The sequence below is a fragment of the Stegodyphus dumicola genome, chromosome 3, assembly GCF_044657685.1.
Source record: "Stegodyphus dumicola isolate Sdum_Otavi_A_Nest chromosome 3, ASM4465768v1".
Lineage (NCBI taxonomy): Eukaryota > Metazoa > Arthropoda > Arachnida > Araneae > Eresidae > Stegodyphus > Stegodyphus dumicola.
The window spans coordinates 60,779,978-60,799,563 of NC_140770.1; the positions used below are offsets into that span (position 1 = coordinate 60,779,978).

General features: G+C 31.6%; 1 protein-coding gene across 1 annotated transcript in view; it reads left to right on the top strand.

Annotated features, from left to right (window-relative positions):
* Dhc1 (dynein axonemal heavy chain 1) overlaps positions 1 to 19,586 on the top strand; it is a 402,656-nt gene that overhangs the window by 77,911 nt on the left and 305,159 nt on the right. Inside the window, exons 21-26 of the mRNA XM_085812430.1 lie at positions 248 to 431; positions 2,509 to 2,744; positions 6,253 to 6,471; positions 8,748 to 8,810; positions 12,122 to 12,360; positions 14,911 to 15,151. Coding sequence (XP_085668556.1) covers positions 248 to 431; positions 2,509 to 2,744; positions 6,253 to 6,471; positions 8,748 to 8,810; positions 12,122 to 12,360; positions 14,911 to 15,151 — 1,182 coding nt within the window. The remainder of the gene's footprint in view (positions 1 to 247; positions 432 to 2,508; positions 2,745 to 6,252; positions 6,472 to 8,747; positions 8,811 to 12,121; positions 12,361 to 14,910; positions 15,152 to 19,586) is intronic.

A 19,586-nucleotide genomic window follows, 5' to 3' on the forward strand; every position in this document is an offset into this window, starting at 1 on the left:
AACTAATTCATTCTAATTTATGGTGATAAATTAACTAATTTGTTTAATGATTTTTTTGCTAATCTGTGAAATGTCTGTGAATAATCTGTGAAAAAGCAATATCAGGTTAATATTCGATGAGGAAAATAATCTAAATGCAAACTTAAAATAACATAAGATTATTAATTTCTTATAAAACGAAAAAATCCCTTCGTTGTCTATTCGTTTCCAGCATGATTCACTACTAATGAATATTATTAATATATAGGAAGTGGACAATTATTTGGAAGTGTTCTTGAAGTACAATCACCTGTGGAAGAAGATACGAGATGAGGAGATCAAAAATTTCATGAATACAAGTAGAGAGCTCGTAGAATTCGAAGACAAGATAAAGTACTACCTTCAAGTTAAAGAGAATGTTGAGAGGGAAGTAAATGAGACAACTGTTGGATGTATTAGACTGTTTCTAAGTAAATAAATTTTTAATTTTATTTAGAGCAAATGGATGAATCATTATGAATGAATAATAATACAACGCTTAGTGATTGGATGTAGTTTTAAAAAAGGAACGAGTTACTGGTTTAAATATCGTTTAAAAACTGGAAAAAATATTGAAAAATACTTAAAAATACTTACAAAGAAAAAAACTTAAATTAAATCGCCTGTAATATGCTTTTTTTAACGTTATTTCTGTACCATTTACTTCTTTTATCGCTACTGAGGTGCAAAGATTGGGGGGCCTAGCCAAAGCCACCTATAAACAGGGGACTTTGGCCTAGCTGCTTGGTTACCAGTGGTGCCATCTATATTTGGTACTCAAAAGCGACTGCTTTCCATATAAGACCTTTTGAAGTTATTAATGTTAGTGTTTGCCGACAGCTAGCAAGAGCTAAATCCGATGCTCATTTGTTACTCTGCTAATGCCAAGACCCGCACTTGGAATGTAGCATGACATCTCGAATAGTTAAGCTAAAAGTGCACTTTTGAGCTAAACTATTGGTGTATTCATGTTTTTTACATAGGCGATGTAGGTGCACCTATACCTCAATAAATCTTTGAATACGAATTCGTATATTATGCAAGTAAGTACCAGAAAGTAGGGCAGATTTGGATTCATGTTGCAGTATCAATTAATTTTACAAAGTTTTAAGAGGATCTCTGTTTTATATACAATAGAAACCCAATTTTTCGAGATAACTTTGACAGAGACATTTTCGATAACACTTTTTTTTTTTTTTTTTTTTTTTGGAATAAACAATAGGAATTAATTCTGATATTTGAAGTTAGAAATATACGCGCATCTCATTATTAAACAAAAGTATTACCATACAATTACATATCCCCTAGTGTGAGTCCGAAAATGTCGAATATTATTTCTCGAAACAGAAGATATTCGATAATCTCGTACATGCTTAAAATATCGCGAATGTACGAGTTATATACTTTCGGCTACTTTTCATAATAACCATTTCCTGCTCAACAATAAGTGGAATAATGCACTTCAAACTATGAGCTGGCGCTTGCTGTTTATTTTTTTCCCACAGACTAAAATATTACATTTAGGTGTTTAGTTCATTTCCCTCTTTACCTGAAAGTAGTATATGTAAATTTTTCAGGACTAGTTTCAAGGGTTTAAACACAGAACCATCTTTCTCAGCTGTCTAAGTGCAAATGAACGAAATAAGATTCTGTATTTAAAGCATTGAAACTGCAAAATTTTCAAATATTACGTTGATTCTTGTTGCTTGACGTCTTCAACAATCGTTATTCGGGGTGTTATTTTAACCTTAATAATGTAAGTATGCAATTAAAAAACTGAAAAAAATTGGTTCTCAGTATACAGTTTGTAAGATTTTATGTTACTTAACCCAATTATATTATTATTTTACTTTAATTTCTACTTTCCTCAAACTCCATCAGGAAGCAAATTATTTAATATATTTAACCACAGAGTTCTTGAAAATCCGCTTTATAAAGCTTCGTTAGCCGTTATTGCTTCGTAAAACTGAGGCCGGAGACAAAGCTTATTTAAGAGTGCGTAACATTCGTATTTAATATTTTAATTCGAGTTAAGTATTTTTTTTTTTTTTTTAATTTCCCGTAAGTTTCGGAGATTTGATTTACTGTCACTGCTGTCAGTTGTGTATAACGTGTTAACAAAAAGGTTTATTTCAAACATACACCTGAGTTTGTGTTTATTGTATTGTAGAAGTAAGATGGGGCAATAAGTTTTGGTTCTAGGAGTGGACAGTTATAGTACGGAACCGTTCAAGTTAACGAATATTACTTTTCTCCATTGTTTCCTTCGATTAATACACTGAGTTATTGAAGTTCTGAGAAGCGAGGTTTTAATGCATAAAAGAAATATTTCTTTTTTGCCCTAAAATAATTATTTACTTCATAACAAAATTAATGATTATAGAATACTAGGCTTCTAGGATAAAAAATTCAATGCGTAAATGTATTGTTCTCATGTAACTATTATAATTGCATGAAATGCGCATACATAATTATTTTTGTATTTCTAAGGCCCAGTGCAAAAGCTTTTAAAAATTGAGACATGGAAATGGTGCGAAGCTTTTGGCGCAGCTTGTCGTAATAAATACAAAGATGAGATGGAGAGATGTGACAAAGAAATCAAAGGATTCATGCAGAGGTTGAATCAACCGTTCAATACTACCGAAGAGATCAAAGAATTAATTTCTGTTCTAGAGGAGATACGGGAAAAGGAAGTGGATATTGACTTCGCTATTACTCCAATAGAGGTTAGTGTACACATAAAATGTTAGATATAAATATTAATATTGCTGGGAAAAAAAGACTGCTTTTTAAGCAAAGAAATTTTTGAACTTTAAAAACAGAATTATACGTTATAAAGGCAACATCTGCAATTTCAGTATCGGATGTTTCTTCTTGTTGCCTTTGTACTATGTTATTCTGTGCTTTTCTTTTATTATTCTTGTACTACATACTTTTGTTATTGTACTATTCACACTTGCTATTGTGTAGTGTTGTTATACATTATATGTTGTTGTTACTGTATTATGTTACTACGTACTATTGTTATTGTAATGTGCTTCATCTTATTGTATTTTATTCTTGTACATCTGTCTAATAACAGTTCAAGTTTAATTTAAAGAAGAAACCCTGAAAGTATACAGATTTTGAAATTTGTTCATTCCAGCCCAGACATGTGCATTTTGTTGATGGTGAAAGAAAAACAATATTTAATGTCCAAGGAACGCTAAGTCTGAAGGACAGCGCAACAAATTTCTTAAAAAAATTATGATTACGTATAAAATTTACAGAACCAGAATACTACCTAGAAGTAAGCTGACAAAAGCTGGTGTCACTGAAGGAACTAGATAAGAGTTTCCTTTTTTTTTTAATTTTAAACTGAATTTGATCAAACCTCATTTGGAATGGGAATCAGCCGAACATTGCAAAAAAATTAAGGCTTAAACAATTTAATAAACGGTCACCTAGTGGTACGGACTCGGAGAGGCTTGAGGCCTATATTAATATGATGTTGGTGCCGCATTTGCATTTATGACAGCCTGCACACATCTGGGGAGACTTCTCACCAGTTTTTGATAGGTGGCCATAGGAATTGACTTCCAGGACTCCATCACAGCTAAAGTGAGTGCTGGAAGTGAGGATGATCGATTTGGCTGGCTATGTAATTTGTTCTAATTCGTCCAGAAGTATTCTATAAGATTCAGATCTGGCTGTAAGAAGGCCAGTCCAGGTTTGGAATAACCATTTCGTCAAACCATGACTGCACAAGTCTCTTTGTGTGAATGGAACAGTTTTCCTGCTGTAAGAGAAATGGGCCTTCTCCGACTTATTGCCATAGAAGTAGGAGAGCAGCATTGTCCAAAATGTCCCCATAATATTTCAGAATTCATGCTTCCAACCACAGCAACTAAGAAACCCAGGCCAAAGCCAAACCATTAAAAACACCCCCACACCGGCATGATGCTGCCGCCACCAAACTTTACAGTCGGCACAATTACAGTCACTTAGATTGCCCGAAATTTCACTATCTGATTTACCACAAAGGTGGTATCCCGCTATACTGCTACGATCAAAATCATTAAGCTCCTTTAACTTACTCATTGTCTCACAACGAATAAATATGACCTGACAACCCACTACCAACACTTTTATAGTTTTCGGTTACGCGTCAAATTACGTCACCTGCAAGATCCACTTCTTTAGATTGGTGTCCGGATACTTAAGATGCGCTCGCCGAGCATCCGCTAAAGCCAGACACGTCCATCAGACTTCCAGATTGTAAAGCGATATTCATCGCTCCAGAGAACATACTTTTCACATTTCACAGTCCAATGACGGTAAGCATTGCACCATGGCAATCTATCCTTTGCATTTTGGGTAATGATGTTCGAATTGTGAGCAGCTGCACGACAAACGAATCCCAGGTTTTTTAACTCTTGATGAACAATCAATCCTATTGTTAACATTGCCTGATGAACTTTGAAACTCTTAAGCGATTTCAATTTACCAGCACTAGCGATTTTGTTTCACTACCCTTTTTACAGTTCTACGCCAGAGTTCACTAATTGTTTTCGTTCATGAGTTCACTTACGTCACTCATAGTGGATTTTGGCTTCCGTAGATTGCCCAAAATTTCACTATCTGATTTACCACAAAGGTGGTATCCCGCTATACTGCTACGATCAAAATCATTAAGCTCCTTTAACTTACTCATTGTCTCTCAACGAATAAATATGACCTGACAACCCACTACCAACACTTTTATAGTTTTCGGTTACGCGTCAAATTACGTCACCTGCAAGATCCACTTCTTTAGATTGGTGTCCGGATACTTTCGGCCAGATAGTGTAGTTAATAACTGATAACCTCATATTTTTGCATATAGAAGGTTCAATGAATTTTTGTTTTGAATATAAATATTGTACCTTTGGATAAAAGCAACATAGAGAGATTAAAATAAATACGATAATCGAATTCTTGAGTTAAGTTTTATTCATTGGCTCATTTTGTTAAAAGCACCTCACATAATTAACATACATTTTTCATTACACAGAACAAAATAAATTGTAAGTTAATGATTTTTACTAAATTTTAATTCATTTTGTATTACGAAGATACGCTAGTTTTCAAGAACAATTTTTGTAAGATAGAACTGTTTTTGTTTTGCCTTCTTGATTGTAGAAATCTTCTAAAACATAATTTATCAGAAGTCAAAGATCATTGCCAAAGGTCATGAAATGTGAATCAAAGCCTGAGGAAAATCGTGTAGTCGAAATTGATCAAGATGTCTACGAAATTTACCTCCAACTCTTATTTTTATTTAACACTCTCGAAATTATTCTCAACTATTAGTTTTATTTGTTTCTCTTGGAAGGCGTTCATTAAATACTTTCAGAGGTTAAAGTTGTTTACCAGCATGTTAAGTACAGGTGGTTTTTTAGGCTTTACAAAAGTAAAAAAAGAGTTACAAAAGTTCTAAAAATGAGCTGCAAAGAGTGAAAAAACACAGGTTTTTTCATTTGCTTTGCTTAATAAAAAATCTATAAACACATTTAAATTCAGATAAAATTCATTTCTAGTTTGTAATGAATTTCAAATAGAGTAGCTTATTTTTTTCCACATATAATCTTATGCTGCTCTCTGTATTCATTTTGTATAAATGTAAGAAACAAGTCATTAAAATATCCATAAGCCTAACATCTATAATGTATACAGAGGTTACTAAATACTCGTGTAAACTTAATTCGTCAATAGCAGATAGTAAACGAAATCTAATATTTAATTGTTTTAGAATTTTTTTCTTTCTGTTTACATCAATTATTTAATATGCTCCAAAAACGCAAAGAATGCAACAATAAAATATGTCATTGTAAAAATATAATTAGACTTAGAAATGCATAAAAAAAGCGTAGGTGTTTTATTCCTTTGAATAGCTGAACACCAATTTACTTTTCATTCTTCTTTTTTCATTACTGACCAACCAGCCGCCGACTGGTAACGTCGCTGAACACTGGTAGTTCGGTCCGAGGTTCGAATTCCGCGAACGGGCTGGCTGCATAGGTGTTTTCGTGGTTTTCCCCATGTGTAACGTGTATACGAGCCAGTTTCCTTTAAAAAGTCCTCCACGAAGGCATCCCTCTCTTAAGGCAGATGGCCTTCGAGTGCTTTGCCGTAATCTAATAAACCAAACTTTCTTTCATTACTATTTTAATATAAAACGATATACAGTGTTTTATTATATTTATTATTTAATAGGATTGTTATGCTATGCTGTCTGCTTATAATCTTGTGCCTGATAAAGAGGACATCGAGGCCGTCGAGAGTCTCCATTACTTATGGCACAAAACTAAAAAATTATCGACAGAGACTCAAAATTCACTTCTGGAAATGAAAACAAAATTCCAGACTCAGCTCACAGAAAATATTTCTAGTTTTACTGTTGAGTTCGAGAAGTTTCAACGAGATTACCAAGAGGTAGGTCAAAGTAACATCGGTATTAATATTTTAAATATGCACAAAAATAATTTTAAATGAGCACAATAATATAATAATAATTTTAAATATAAATGAATATAACATATATATAAAAAAATAAATAAATATAATATAAATATATGTATAAAAAATTGCCACATATTTGTAATTCTTCTGACTATTGATTGATTGTTTGCATATTTATAGAGAATTTTGAAACTCGTTCTAAGTTTACTCGTTTTGAATTTTCGTTTTAAGTTTACTCGTTTTAAATTTCTCGTTTTAAGTTTACTCGTTTTGAATTTCATTTTTTTAGGACGTTTGTGGATTTGGTTCTAAATGTTTACATTTTATCTATACATATGTAATTTATGCATATATAGTACGTAAAATTGTGTTACACATTATAATTCCTATATATACATTACATACTTATAAATTCTATCGTCTTATTTTAAATGTATAGTTTCATTTTATATTTTAAGTCCTTAGGCAGCGACACTAAATATTTTTCTTTCAGTTAATTAACATATTTAATTTCTTTTTAAAATTTAAAATTTTTAAATTTATGTAATATAACTTTTAGAAACTATTGGTCATCTTTTAGTATTTTATTTTGATTTTCATCAGTTAGAACCTAATGCAAGGTCTTGGCACATTTTCTGTAGACATTTTATTTTTTCCTCATGTGCTTTGACAAATTTTTTTAAAGCTTTTGCTTTAACATTTTAATTTCTGTTTGGTTACACGAGCAATTTTACCTAATTGTTGTTTCAAGTAACTATTTCGAAACTTTTTTTTTATTAAAACTTCTAATCAAATTCTTTGCTTTATTTCAAAATTAGAATTTTATTTCCATGTTTTGGCTTAATACTGATATTTGATTTTTGCCTTCCTCAAATTACGTTGCTTGCTATATTCTTATACTTATATAAGAAATATAAAATTTACAAATACTCGAAATATATACAAATACTGTATTATTAATATACATATAAATATTATTATTTCATATATTATTATAACAATTTTATATTTTATTATTTATTGACTATATTACAAAACAATTAAAATATCATGTATGAAATACATATGTAAGAAACACATAAAATATACATATGATCTGAGTCAAAATAACACTCCGAATAACGATTATAAGAGGCGTTAAAGCGACAAGATTCAATGTAATATTCATACATTTGCAGGACTAGTTTCTAAAGTTTAAATATAGCATAATCAGTCGCAGAAGTGCAAAAAATGCTATTGTACTGACTTTTGTTGGTTTAACTTCTCCAATATATATATACTCGTATATATATATATATATAGGATGTTTCCAATAGTTTAAGGATTCAGGTATAATTATTTTATTTCGTTAGTTTTTACCAGTATTACAATGCAGTTTTTTTATTATAATCACTATTCAACTAAATACTTTTCATTTCAATGAAAAGAGAATTTCTTAAGCCAACGTCAAAGAAATTTTCGGTGTCTTCGCTATCCTTAGGCACACTTAAACTGTCAAATCGAATACTCCGTAAAGGCTTTTCAAAGCAGGGAACGGAATACTCCTCGCAGACGCTGAACAATTTCTGAAGTCTTCACACTCTTTTTTTTCACACAAAGAAAAGAACAGCTCTTCGTATCTTCCATGGTTGCAAAAACAGTGCTCCAAAATTGCCCCTGTCAGTGAAACATCTGAATCAGACTAAATAATACTGCACGGGATAGTTGCATAAAAATGTCAAGATATGTCTCTGGTTGATAGCGTTGCCTGCAAGTTCAAATAGTTAAATTAAATCTCAATTCCTAGAATCTGCTAGCCTGCCAGCGGCCCAGCGGTAAAGTTGCTGAACACTGGTAGTTCGGTTTGAGTTTTGAACCCCGCAAACGGGCTAGCTGCATGGGGGTGTTTTCGTGCTTTTCCCCCTTGTGTAATGTGTATACGAGCCAGTTTTCCTTAAAAATTCCTCCACGAAGGCATCTCTCTCCTTAGGCAGATAGACCTCAAGGCTTTGCTGTATTCACATAAACCAAACCAAACCAAGCCTAGAACTTTGAAAGCATGTCTTGTAAATATATACAATATTAATTATGAATACATATAAATAAACTTAATTAATAACAATAATTTTAAATATGTAGCGTATTTTACACTGATTTATCATGTAGGAATGCATTTTTACATCATTTGCATATATGCGCATATTGGGTCCGTAAAAAGTAAATAAAATTGCTAGGTTACTAATATTTTCAATATTTTTCTTTGATAATAGGAAGGCCCTTTGGTTGTTGGGCTATCCGCTATGGAAGCTTCAAACAGATTGGCAGAATATCAGGTTAGTATAGTAATTCCCGGAAATTTAGTATTTGACTTCCTAATTTATTTATTAATAGTTTATGTATTCTGGCAATTTATATCCCATGTCGATTAACTCGCAAGAATTCGATAAGAAGCAAATAAAAATCCGCAGAAATAACGAGAAAGTCTGAAATGGCACGATTCCCACCTCCAGTAAATTTTATGTTTCAGAAAGCCCGAAATGGGAAAACTATAATTCAGATACACAGAATAATTTAAGATTGTCTCACTAGTTTCATTCACAGCATAAGAAATTTAAAATAACTCTTGAAGACCAGTGTCAGTCAGTTACCTATACTATTTAATTAATCCATTCAAAAGTCATAATTCCTGCATATCTATAATACGAGGATCTCTGAATCTAGTGTTAATTTTTTAAAATTTAAATTAAAAAATCTGATGTGTACACCACATGACTTCCTTGTATGGAATATTAAATTATACGCATTTTTTCTTGCATTTCATTTAACTTATTAGATTGAATTAAACCTACTTCGCCGACAGCGCATAAACCACAATAGAATAAATGCATTCTTTAAAATTCACTTTGTTTACCATAGCGACACTATGGCGCTATGTTTACTTAACAGTATTATATTTCGTTCATATTATAACTCAGAATGCACAAAATTCATATCATTTAAAGAATTATCTAATCGTTGCCACGTGTTCTATTCAAATACTATAACAAAGCTAGAACGATGTATAAAAGAAATTAAGCAAACAAAACGAAAAAAAAACAGTTTTTCACAGACGATTGAGTATTTCTCATTCAATTAATTCAGTTTTCACTTCGCTACAAGACAAAAATACATAAAAACTCAAAATATCTGTATTAAAAATTACGAAGTAAAACTTAAATACCGTATATACCCGCGTATAAGTCGATACCGCGCATAAGTCGACCCCCCCCCACTTCGACATAGAAAATTCGTAGAAAATAAGAAACCCGCGTATAAGTCGACCCCCACTTCCGAAATCGATCGAGAAACTTCGAAAAAAATTTTTAAGTACTACATTTATTCAGAATCATCTGAGAAAAAAAAGTAAGTATACGATAAAAAATACCTTGGTAAATAAATAAAATCAAAATCCTTCAACGTCCGATTCATGGTCAGATTCGCCAAACATTTCATAGAACTCTTCTGTCGTCATTGGCTCGTCATCATACATATTTTTAGTCTCGAACTTTGTATTGTTATAATCACTACCAGAGCCTTCGTCGTCATTTTCACTTTCAAAAACAGCATCATCTTCCGTGCCGTCTAGTTCGTTGCTAATACAACATTTTTTAAATCATTTTATAATCATTTCAGTGTGTACGTATCCAAATGATCACAAGGTTGTTGATGCGTGTTCCTTGATCTATTGCACCAAGATATTTTACTGTACACTTATTTACAATTCATTTACAAGTCGTATGCCACTTGGCATATTTACAAGCGTTATGCCTCCTGGCATGTACATGATAGACATATTCTGCCACCTGGCATGTGAATTGATACATCATATTAGTTTTCTGCCACCTGACAGATACGATGCAATTACCTCAATTAGCGGTAATACGCCCGACATTTTGGCGTGTCCGCTTCCCTTACGTTCTGTAACGCAACTAACTTTTTGTGCGGTGCGCTCTCTGGGCACAAATCACCGCAATCACCGAGGAGGCCAAAACACAGAGGGTATTTCGTTCCAAGCATCCTTAACCCACTGAGCAATTAATGCAATATCGGGCTTTTTAATGTTGCCTTCTAGAATTTGAAGTTGATCGTATATAGTAACCTTCTAGAATTTGTTCAGGAAAAGATTCGCGTACGTAAAATCTATCTGCATTTTCCCTTTTTAAAAGTTAAAAGAAATATTCAAAATTGTTCAGTTATTGCGTGGGCTATTTTTTTAAATTTTGACGTGTACCCCTGTTAAATCGAACAGGCGTAAATTCTTTGGTTTAATCGAAACTTACTCTAGTTAAAATATGAAACTGTGATTAGTTCGTCACATAATTTAAGTCATGAAATTACTTCAAGTAAGTGACTTAGTTGATAAGTCGTCCAATTTGAGTGCGGTAAAAAAACAACTGCATTATGTAAAGAAATTTTTGAACTTTCGATTCTTTTAATTTTTTATGGCCCCGCGTATAAGTCGACACCCCCACTTTGAAGTCTTTTTTTTTGTCCAAAATATCTCGACTTATACGCGGGTATATACGGTACTTATTTCCTCAAAAAAATTCCAGAAAGGATTAAGCATGATTTAATTCGCAATAATAAATGAAGGCGTTATTTTTGTGTTGCGAAGCTTAGTCTCTCTAGATTGGCAACAAATCTACAATTCTGCTGTTTCAAATGTAAACAAATATGTTCGCAATGTTATTTAAAACTTAACCGCACTTAAACAGCTTTTAAATTGTTGATAATTGTACAAATATTGCTTCCAGAATTACGAAAGGCATAAAACCTTTAACCGGAAGATAAAAACAACATAATTCAATCGTTTTTAAGCAAAAAATGTACAATTTACAAACATATAAGAGTAAAGAAACTGAGATCACTGAGCCGGGTAACAGAGTGAATATATTTATAAATATATTTATATACGTTTGGCGCGGCCGATTGAAACCAAAATACGAGGTGCACATCTACATGTTATAGTAGTCTTATATACAAAATTTCAACGTTCTGAGGCTACTCGTTTTTGAGTTATGCGAGATACGTACGTACGCACGCACTTACGTACATACGTTCGTACAGACGCCACGAAAAATTCTCTTCAGAATTCCTTTTAAAGCAATTTTTTAGTTTTTTTGGAGGAAAAGAGTCTTTAATTCTGTCCTTACGTATAGATATCACGCAAAAACATTGTTAAATTGCATTCGAAAGCGGTCAAAGTGGATATTTTCGTTGAAATATGCTGCCTGAAGCTTTTCGCGATTACAATACTTCCTTATTACTTCGTACAAGGAAGTAAAAAATGATGATCAAATAGCATTTTGTAATTAGTCAGATTAAGAAATTAAACTGCAAAAAATATATAAAGTATGTGGATAGAGAAAGTCCTTTCGAATGCCATAATTATGTATCATTAAAATATCTTACCAATTGAAATGAATGGGTATATAAAACTTCTAGAAAGTTTTCAATATATGGGTATTCTTATTCTATAATACAAATGAAGTTTAAATTACCGATGCATTATTATTCATCTAGTAGTATTCAACATCTCTAAGATTTAATTTTATGCTGATTCATCACATATGAATGCATTACTATGTCTTTTTTTTTATTACAGAATCGTTTCGACACATTATGGCAGAAATACATGTCATATACCGATGGCGCCATGTTATTTGGATACAAGTGTATGGAATTTCCTCGACTGCATTACATACGAAGAGAGTTGGGAATGATGCAAAAGTTGTATAAACTGTACAATGATGTATTAGACAAAGTCAATGGTTACCAGGATATTTTATGGACTAATGTAGACATTGACAAGATAACAAATGAACTCATTGAATTTCAAAATAGGTAAATATATATCTATATTATATTCTGATTACGTTTTAAAATGAACCAATAAAAGTAGAAGTGTGAATGTTTCAGCAATGTATTTTAAATTTACACTATCATAAAAAAAGTTTTCGAAAGGAATTCTGGAAAAGATTAAATGTTCTTCATTATAATAAACTAAATATACGTAAATCTTAATGGAAACAAATGAAATGAACAATTTCCAAATACGATCAAATTACTTTTAGTAATTTCTAATGTGTTCACTTAAAATTAGCCTTCTGATTCCCGTTCATTTTTAAATGTGTTCAGTGAGAATTTGGTAATATAAATTATGTCGAAATAAAATTGTAATGATAAGAGTTATAATTTCTAATGGAAAATAAAATATTTAAATATTAATAAAACACAGTTCAACACGGGTGAAATATGATTTAATCATTTTTGTGAACGATTGCCAATAACATTCCAAATATTTTGTGAACGATATCCAATAACGTCGCAAATACTTTGATATTATAATATTAGAAATAAAAAAATCATTGAAAATAAAATAATCATCATCAGAATAAAAAAATCATTGAAAGGATTAAACTATTCATCCGTTGTCTTTTGCACTAAAAATTTCAGTTTTCTTTTGTATTTTATGTAATTTGAAGTTTCGTTACAAATTTAACTTAAAAACGTTTATGTTATTCGTTCGAAAAAAAAATTTAACATTTTTAATGAAGATTATTTAGGTTTACACACCGACTCGTCGAGTTACTTCAGAATTTCTTGTATAATTGTAGAAACTAAGTTCTTAAACGTTTCGAATAAACTGCATTTTATTTAAATTTCATTTTATTTTGTTCAGTATTAACACCAGCTCTCCATACGCATGTTCAAAATGTGCAGTAAAGGGAATAATAGTTTGCGTTAAACAACCCATATAGATTTCCAAAATTAATACGAAGATTGTTTTGATAATCATATGCTAATACTTAAGGAACCTCAGAATAACTATCAGTCAAAGAATTAAGATTTCAGCACTGTAATTCCGATGGATTTAAAAATCAAAATATAACGCACAGTGCGTTGCTGCAGACTAAATTATACCACTCATCCATGAACTTCCATTATATATAGTTCTCGATTTTCAGTGCTGCTACTTGGTAGGGTCTAACTCAGTACGGGTCTTTGGCAGAGTGAGGAAAAGTAGACATCTTTGTGATGGTGTTATAAGCCGTCTGAAGCTCTCTTTGTTGCTTTTTGCTCTAACAAGAAAGTCTCTTTGGTTACTAAAACTTCGCATACTCAAATGTATCGGATATATACTTTAGCATTCTGCTTAAAAGTCTGTATTTGAATTGCTTTCGAACAGACTATAGTGAAAAAAAGCGCAATAAACCTAATCATTTTCTAATAAAGAAATATTTTGTCTAAGAATTGCTTGTCTTTAAGACTGTGTGTGGGCCTAGAAAAGCTGCCCAAGTAACATAGATTGATAAGCTTAGCGAACTCACCATAAAGAAGAAGAACTCCTCCACCTCAAGATTCCTCTTAATTTTCCAACTAAGAGATTAAGTTTAGGCAATCTTGTAAAGACATATTTCAATTTCGTAGCTATAATTTAAATAAAATATCAACATTACCTTTAGAATGGCAGTGCTGACATGACGCTGTTCTTGACTTTTAATTAAAACTCTGATATTTTCTCATAGAAAAAGAAGATGATTTTATACTTAGATAATATATCTTTAAAATTATAATCTTTTCTCAACTATGTTTCTATTTTTTCTGATTCACATTTTGTTTCGACTTATTTTTACTGTGCTTTAAGTATTTGAGGCAGCATTATGTCTTAGCATTTAATTCTAATAATTTTAAACATCGAGTTGCTGTAAGTTAAATGACAGGTTTATAATTAGAGTTTATATTAAACTACTCAATTTATTTGTTAAAATGGAACAAGTTTTAAAGCTAACTTCGGATAATTTCTCCTTGAAATGAACATTAGCATCTGAGCGACAAATGAACATAAGAATTAGACTAAGGAATTATTCTACCACTAATATCATAGGAAGGAATTATTCCACCATGAGTATTTTAGAAAATAATCATTCCTTCCTCCGTGTATTAGACAGTGAAAGCGATCTGTCTAGATTTGTCTTTCTTAAAGTGCCTGAACAATTTTTCGAAGTCCAAAGTGGTTTTTATGTGCAATATAAGATGTCTTTTTCTTATTAGATTTGTTAACATATATTCAAGTTTAAATCCGATAATTTATGTAAAATATTTTTAAAAAAATTACTCTTCTTAAAGACATTGTATAAACAAACAGTAGTGATGTATCTTATGACTGAGTGAACGACGAAAAAATTAAGAAAATATTACGCATTAAAATGAGTAAACTTTATCTAGAGATTATGTTGGCAGTATTAGCATGGTAAGCATAATATAAAATTATAGCCTGATTATAGTCATAAATAGACAGTTCATACATTATTGAGCTTTTCGAATTAAATAAAATGTTTCATTTTGCTATCTAATTAAATTTAGCAATTAATGATTTCATTTTCATGGCAGGTGTCGAAAATTACCCAAAGGTTTGAAAGAGTGGCCAGCATTCACAACTTTGAAAAAGACCATCGATGACTTCAATGAACTTTGTCCCTTGCTGGACTTGATGACCAACAAGGCTATGAAAGGCAGGCATTGGAAGAGGATAATTGAACTCACTGGACATGAATTTGACATTAGCTGCCCACATTTTTGCCTTAAAGACATACTTAAAGCTCCATTATTAAGCTACAAAGAAGATATTGAGGTAATAATATTAAGGAACATGAAACTGACAAAAATTAAACACCAAACAAGTTAAATGAAACTGACCTTATTAAAATATTAGAACTGTAGCTTAACCAGCCTGAGCGAATGTAGAGGGTACGTAAACGGGCTTATATTAAAAAGAGAAATCCTTAATTCTATATTATGTAAACCTCGTGAAAGAATTTATTACGTAATTAATTTTAATATGGGAATATTCAGAACCAGATTTAGACTTAATAAGGCCCTAAGGTATTTGACATATAGGGCCCTTTATACGTCTTTTATAATATATTTTAATGCTATTTATATTATATTTTAGTTTTGGGGGGCCCAGCAAGAAAGTGCGGGCCCTAAGCTATAGCTTGTGTAGCTTATACGTAAATTCGGCTCTGGGAATATTCCTATTTACCTTTAAGCACGATATTATATTTTTATTACCTATATATAGAATGACAAATTCAGACGTAATAATAGTTATTAGGTTATAAGGTATTTCTCTCGTCTTCTTGGCATGCCTTCATGGTGTGGTGGTCTGCACGCTGGGCCGGTATTCCAGAGGTCCGTGGTTCGATTCCCGGTGAAGGCGTTTGCTCATTTTTCATCTTGCCTGCTTTAAAATATTCTAATGTCTCTATAAGGTGTGGTAAATTTGTATCCTTGAATGCCACGAACCTTAAAAAGATTCCAGATCTCGAAATTTGCATTTTCATGCTTTTCTCCCCTTAATTTGAACCTTTTGAACACCAATCTAAAAACTCATTATATCTTTCAACTAATTATATTATTCTTAAAATGCCATCTATATATGAAAATGAATGTATTCCCAAAATAAGGCTTGAAATATATCCTATAGCACTGCTTTTACGGACGTCTGGAAGATAAAGTAGAGAGCACGTCTTATACATATCGCCAGCAATTAAATGAATCTGGTCGTACTACTTAAATATTAACAATAATCATTTTCGAATGGAATTAATTTAGATACGTACAATATCTCTAATAATGCATTCGGATATTAACAAGATTACTTCATTCATATGGCTTCATTAATACAGTTAATATTGTCCTCACAATGAATAAGCCCAAAAATATGACAAAGACAAATGGAAATAAACAAGTCAAGGACCCTAAAGTATTCGATATCTTCCCCTAAAATCAAAAAAGAAGCATATCCAATAATTTTTTCCTTAAATTGTTTTATTATAAGACACGGATGTATTCAAAGGTTTACGAAACAAATAAGGGTTTAAGATACCAAAGGTTAATTAAGTTTTTCAGGTTTTTCTAATATAAATATGTGAAAATAATCTGGCATCCAGTAAACTATAAGCAAGTGGTGAATGGGGCGATCACAAGAATTACTGTAGTATTGTGAACGTTTAAAACGCACGAAAACAGCAAACATGCGTTGTAGAACTCCTAAGCCCTCCAAAAGGGTATACACATTTTTCAAGCAATTTTGATAAAGAATTAAATAAGGAAATAGGTTTGGAATAAAACCTTCTGGCAACAACTTTTTATTTGAAATTAGAATTGTCGTCTGCTACTTTTAATCGTATCCCCCCTTTGAAAATACCGTATCTTAACAAGCTGTGGATTAAAGGATATGCTTTTGACTTTCCGAAAAGGAATATTCCTATTACATAATTCAAAAATGTTGTGAAATGCTTGGTATTAAAATTTCTGTAAGAAGTGCAAAGTAATCAACATCATTAATTGAAGGAAAAAATTACTTCTACAATCTACTGTACTGTCAATCATTACTTTTACATGGAAAAAAGACTTCAAACGAATACCCGATAACGGTATTTAGAGAAAACCCGCCGACGCACTGTGTTTAAATACATCTGTAACAGCAATAAATAAATATTATTAAAGGAAGATTTTCAAATAAAAAAGCTAAAAAATATAATGGCCAGCAGCTTTTCCTGAGGTATATGGCTCAACTCAGAACAATTTGTAGAACCCTGTATAAAACCTATTTAGCAGGAGATAAATGAAAATACATTTACAATGTCTACACAAAAGTATTCCCACACTTGAAGAATTTGCAGAAAAAGCGCTGGAACCCGGAGCTGAATTCGAATATAAAGCCCAATATTTTTCATATAATCTCCATATGACTTTGAACAAAATCAAACTTTTTAATTTTTAATACGACTTATTTTCCTTTTCTAAAATTCAAAAGATAGAAAAGATTCAAAAGATAAGAAGGCATAGATAAAACACGCCACAAAAGCGATCGTACATCGAAATATTTTCGTAAAATTTCATAAATGAAATTATCGTCTGCCACTTTTTTATTTTTGCATTTTGATGACGTTTAAAAAATTGTTCGGCTTTATTTTTTGCTTTCTTAATTCGTTACACTTTATTTAACGTTTAAAGATAGCTCCTAGTCGTAAGGAAACAATAAAGAACATTCGAAAATTGATCATTTTTTATCATAAGGATGGAAATTCAATTCGGTATATCGCTAAATTAGTAAATTTATCTCATTCTACGCTGCAGTATGTGATAAAATGCTTTAAAGAAGAAAATCGATCCAGAATAAAGTAAGATAAAGTTCTCCGGCAAAGGGAGGACTTGACGTGACTCAACGTGATCAGAGATGTATACTTAGAAAATCTGTGAAAAATCCATGTTTGAGTGTTTTAAAGATTTCTACGAAATTTACTGAAAATTGTTTTACTTCAATTTCCGTTAAAACTGTTCGACAAACACTCATATCAGCTAATTATATGGGTGCTTTGCTCGAAGAAAATTTTTGGGAGTGCAAAAAATAGAAAGCTTAGGCTTTTCTTCTCAAAATAAATGGTAAATAAGCCCGAAGCGTATTCGAATCATGTATTATTTTCCAATGAAAGCAGTTTTAAGATTTTTGATTCCGAAGGGCGTGTAATTTGTATGGTGAAAAAAACTAAGGAGCTTAATCCGAAGACCTTGCTTAGTACAGTAAATCATGGCGGTGGAGATGTTCTTGTGTGAATATCAGCGTTAAATAATTTAGTATTTATATTGATGGCACAATGAGCCATGCTCTTTATTTGAATATTTTAAAAGATAATTTAAAATTATTCGCCCAAAATTTGGATACTAGAAACAACTTAATTTTTTTTATCAGGATAACGATTCTAAGCACACGGCCCTCAATGTTCGCCTTTTGGATGTCTATAATTGTCCATAAGTTCTGAAAACACCACCTCAGACACCAGATTTAAACCCAACAGAACACATACGGAGAAAATTAGAGGTTAGAGTACGAAGACACAACTAAAAACAGTAATGATGAAAGAATGGAGGAACATTGATGCAGATTTTAAAAAAAAAAACTGGTGAACTCTTTTATCAGATGTATGAAAGTTGTCATAAATACTGCAGTATATACTACAAAATACTACAATACTTACTAATATGTGCAGATTTCTTTAAGCGTACGGAGACTTTTGTGAGGTATTTTTCTGTTGCATTTTACTTCCTTGTACGAAGTAAAAAGAAAGTATTGTAATCGCGAAAAGTTTCAGGCAGCATATTTCAACGAAAATATACATTTTGACAGCTTTCGAATGCAATTTAACGATGTTTTTGCGTGATATCTGTACGTAAGGACAGAATAAAATACTCTTTTCCGCCAAAAAAATTATAAAACTGCTTTAAAATGAATTCTGAAGAGAATTTTTCACGCCACGTAACGTATGTCCGTACGTACGTACGTATCTCGCATAAATCAAAAACGAGTAGCCTCAGAACGTTGAAATTTTGTATATAGAACTGCTGCAACATGTAGATGTGCACCTCGTATTTTGGTTGCAATCGGCCGTACCAAACGTATATAAATATATTTATATATATATCCACTCTGTTACCCGGCTCAGTGATCTCAGTTTCTTTACTCTTATATGTTTGTAAATTGTACATTTTTTGCTTTAAAAATGATTGAATTATGTCGTTTTTATCTTCCGGTTAAGATTTTTATACCTTTAGTACATCTCTATGCAATATTTTTAGAATTATCAACAATTTTAAAGTTGTTTAAGTGCCGCTAAGCCTAATACTTTTTTGATGGCGGCCATTGCTTGTTTACATTTGAAACAGCAGAGTAGTGGATTTGTTGCCAATCTAGAGAAACGTAGCTTCGCAACAACAAAGATAACGCTTTCATTTATTATTGCGAATTAAATCATGCTTAATCCTTTCTGGAATTTTTTCGAGGAAGTAAGATTTACTTCGTAATTTTTAATACAGATATTTTAAGTTGTTATGTATTTTAGCCTTGTAGCGTAGTGAGAACTGAATTAATTGAATGAGAAATACTCAATCGTCTGTGAAACTGTTCTTTTTTGTTTTGTTTGCTTAATTTCTTTCATATATATCGTTCTAGCTTTATTATAGTATTTGAATAGAACATGTAGCAACGATTCGATAATTCTTTA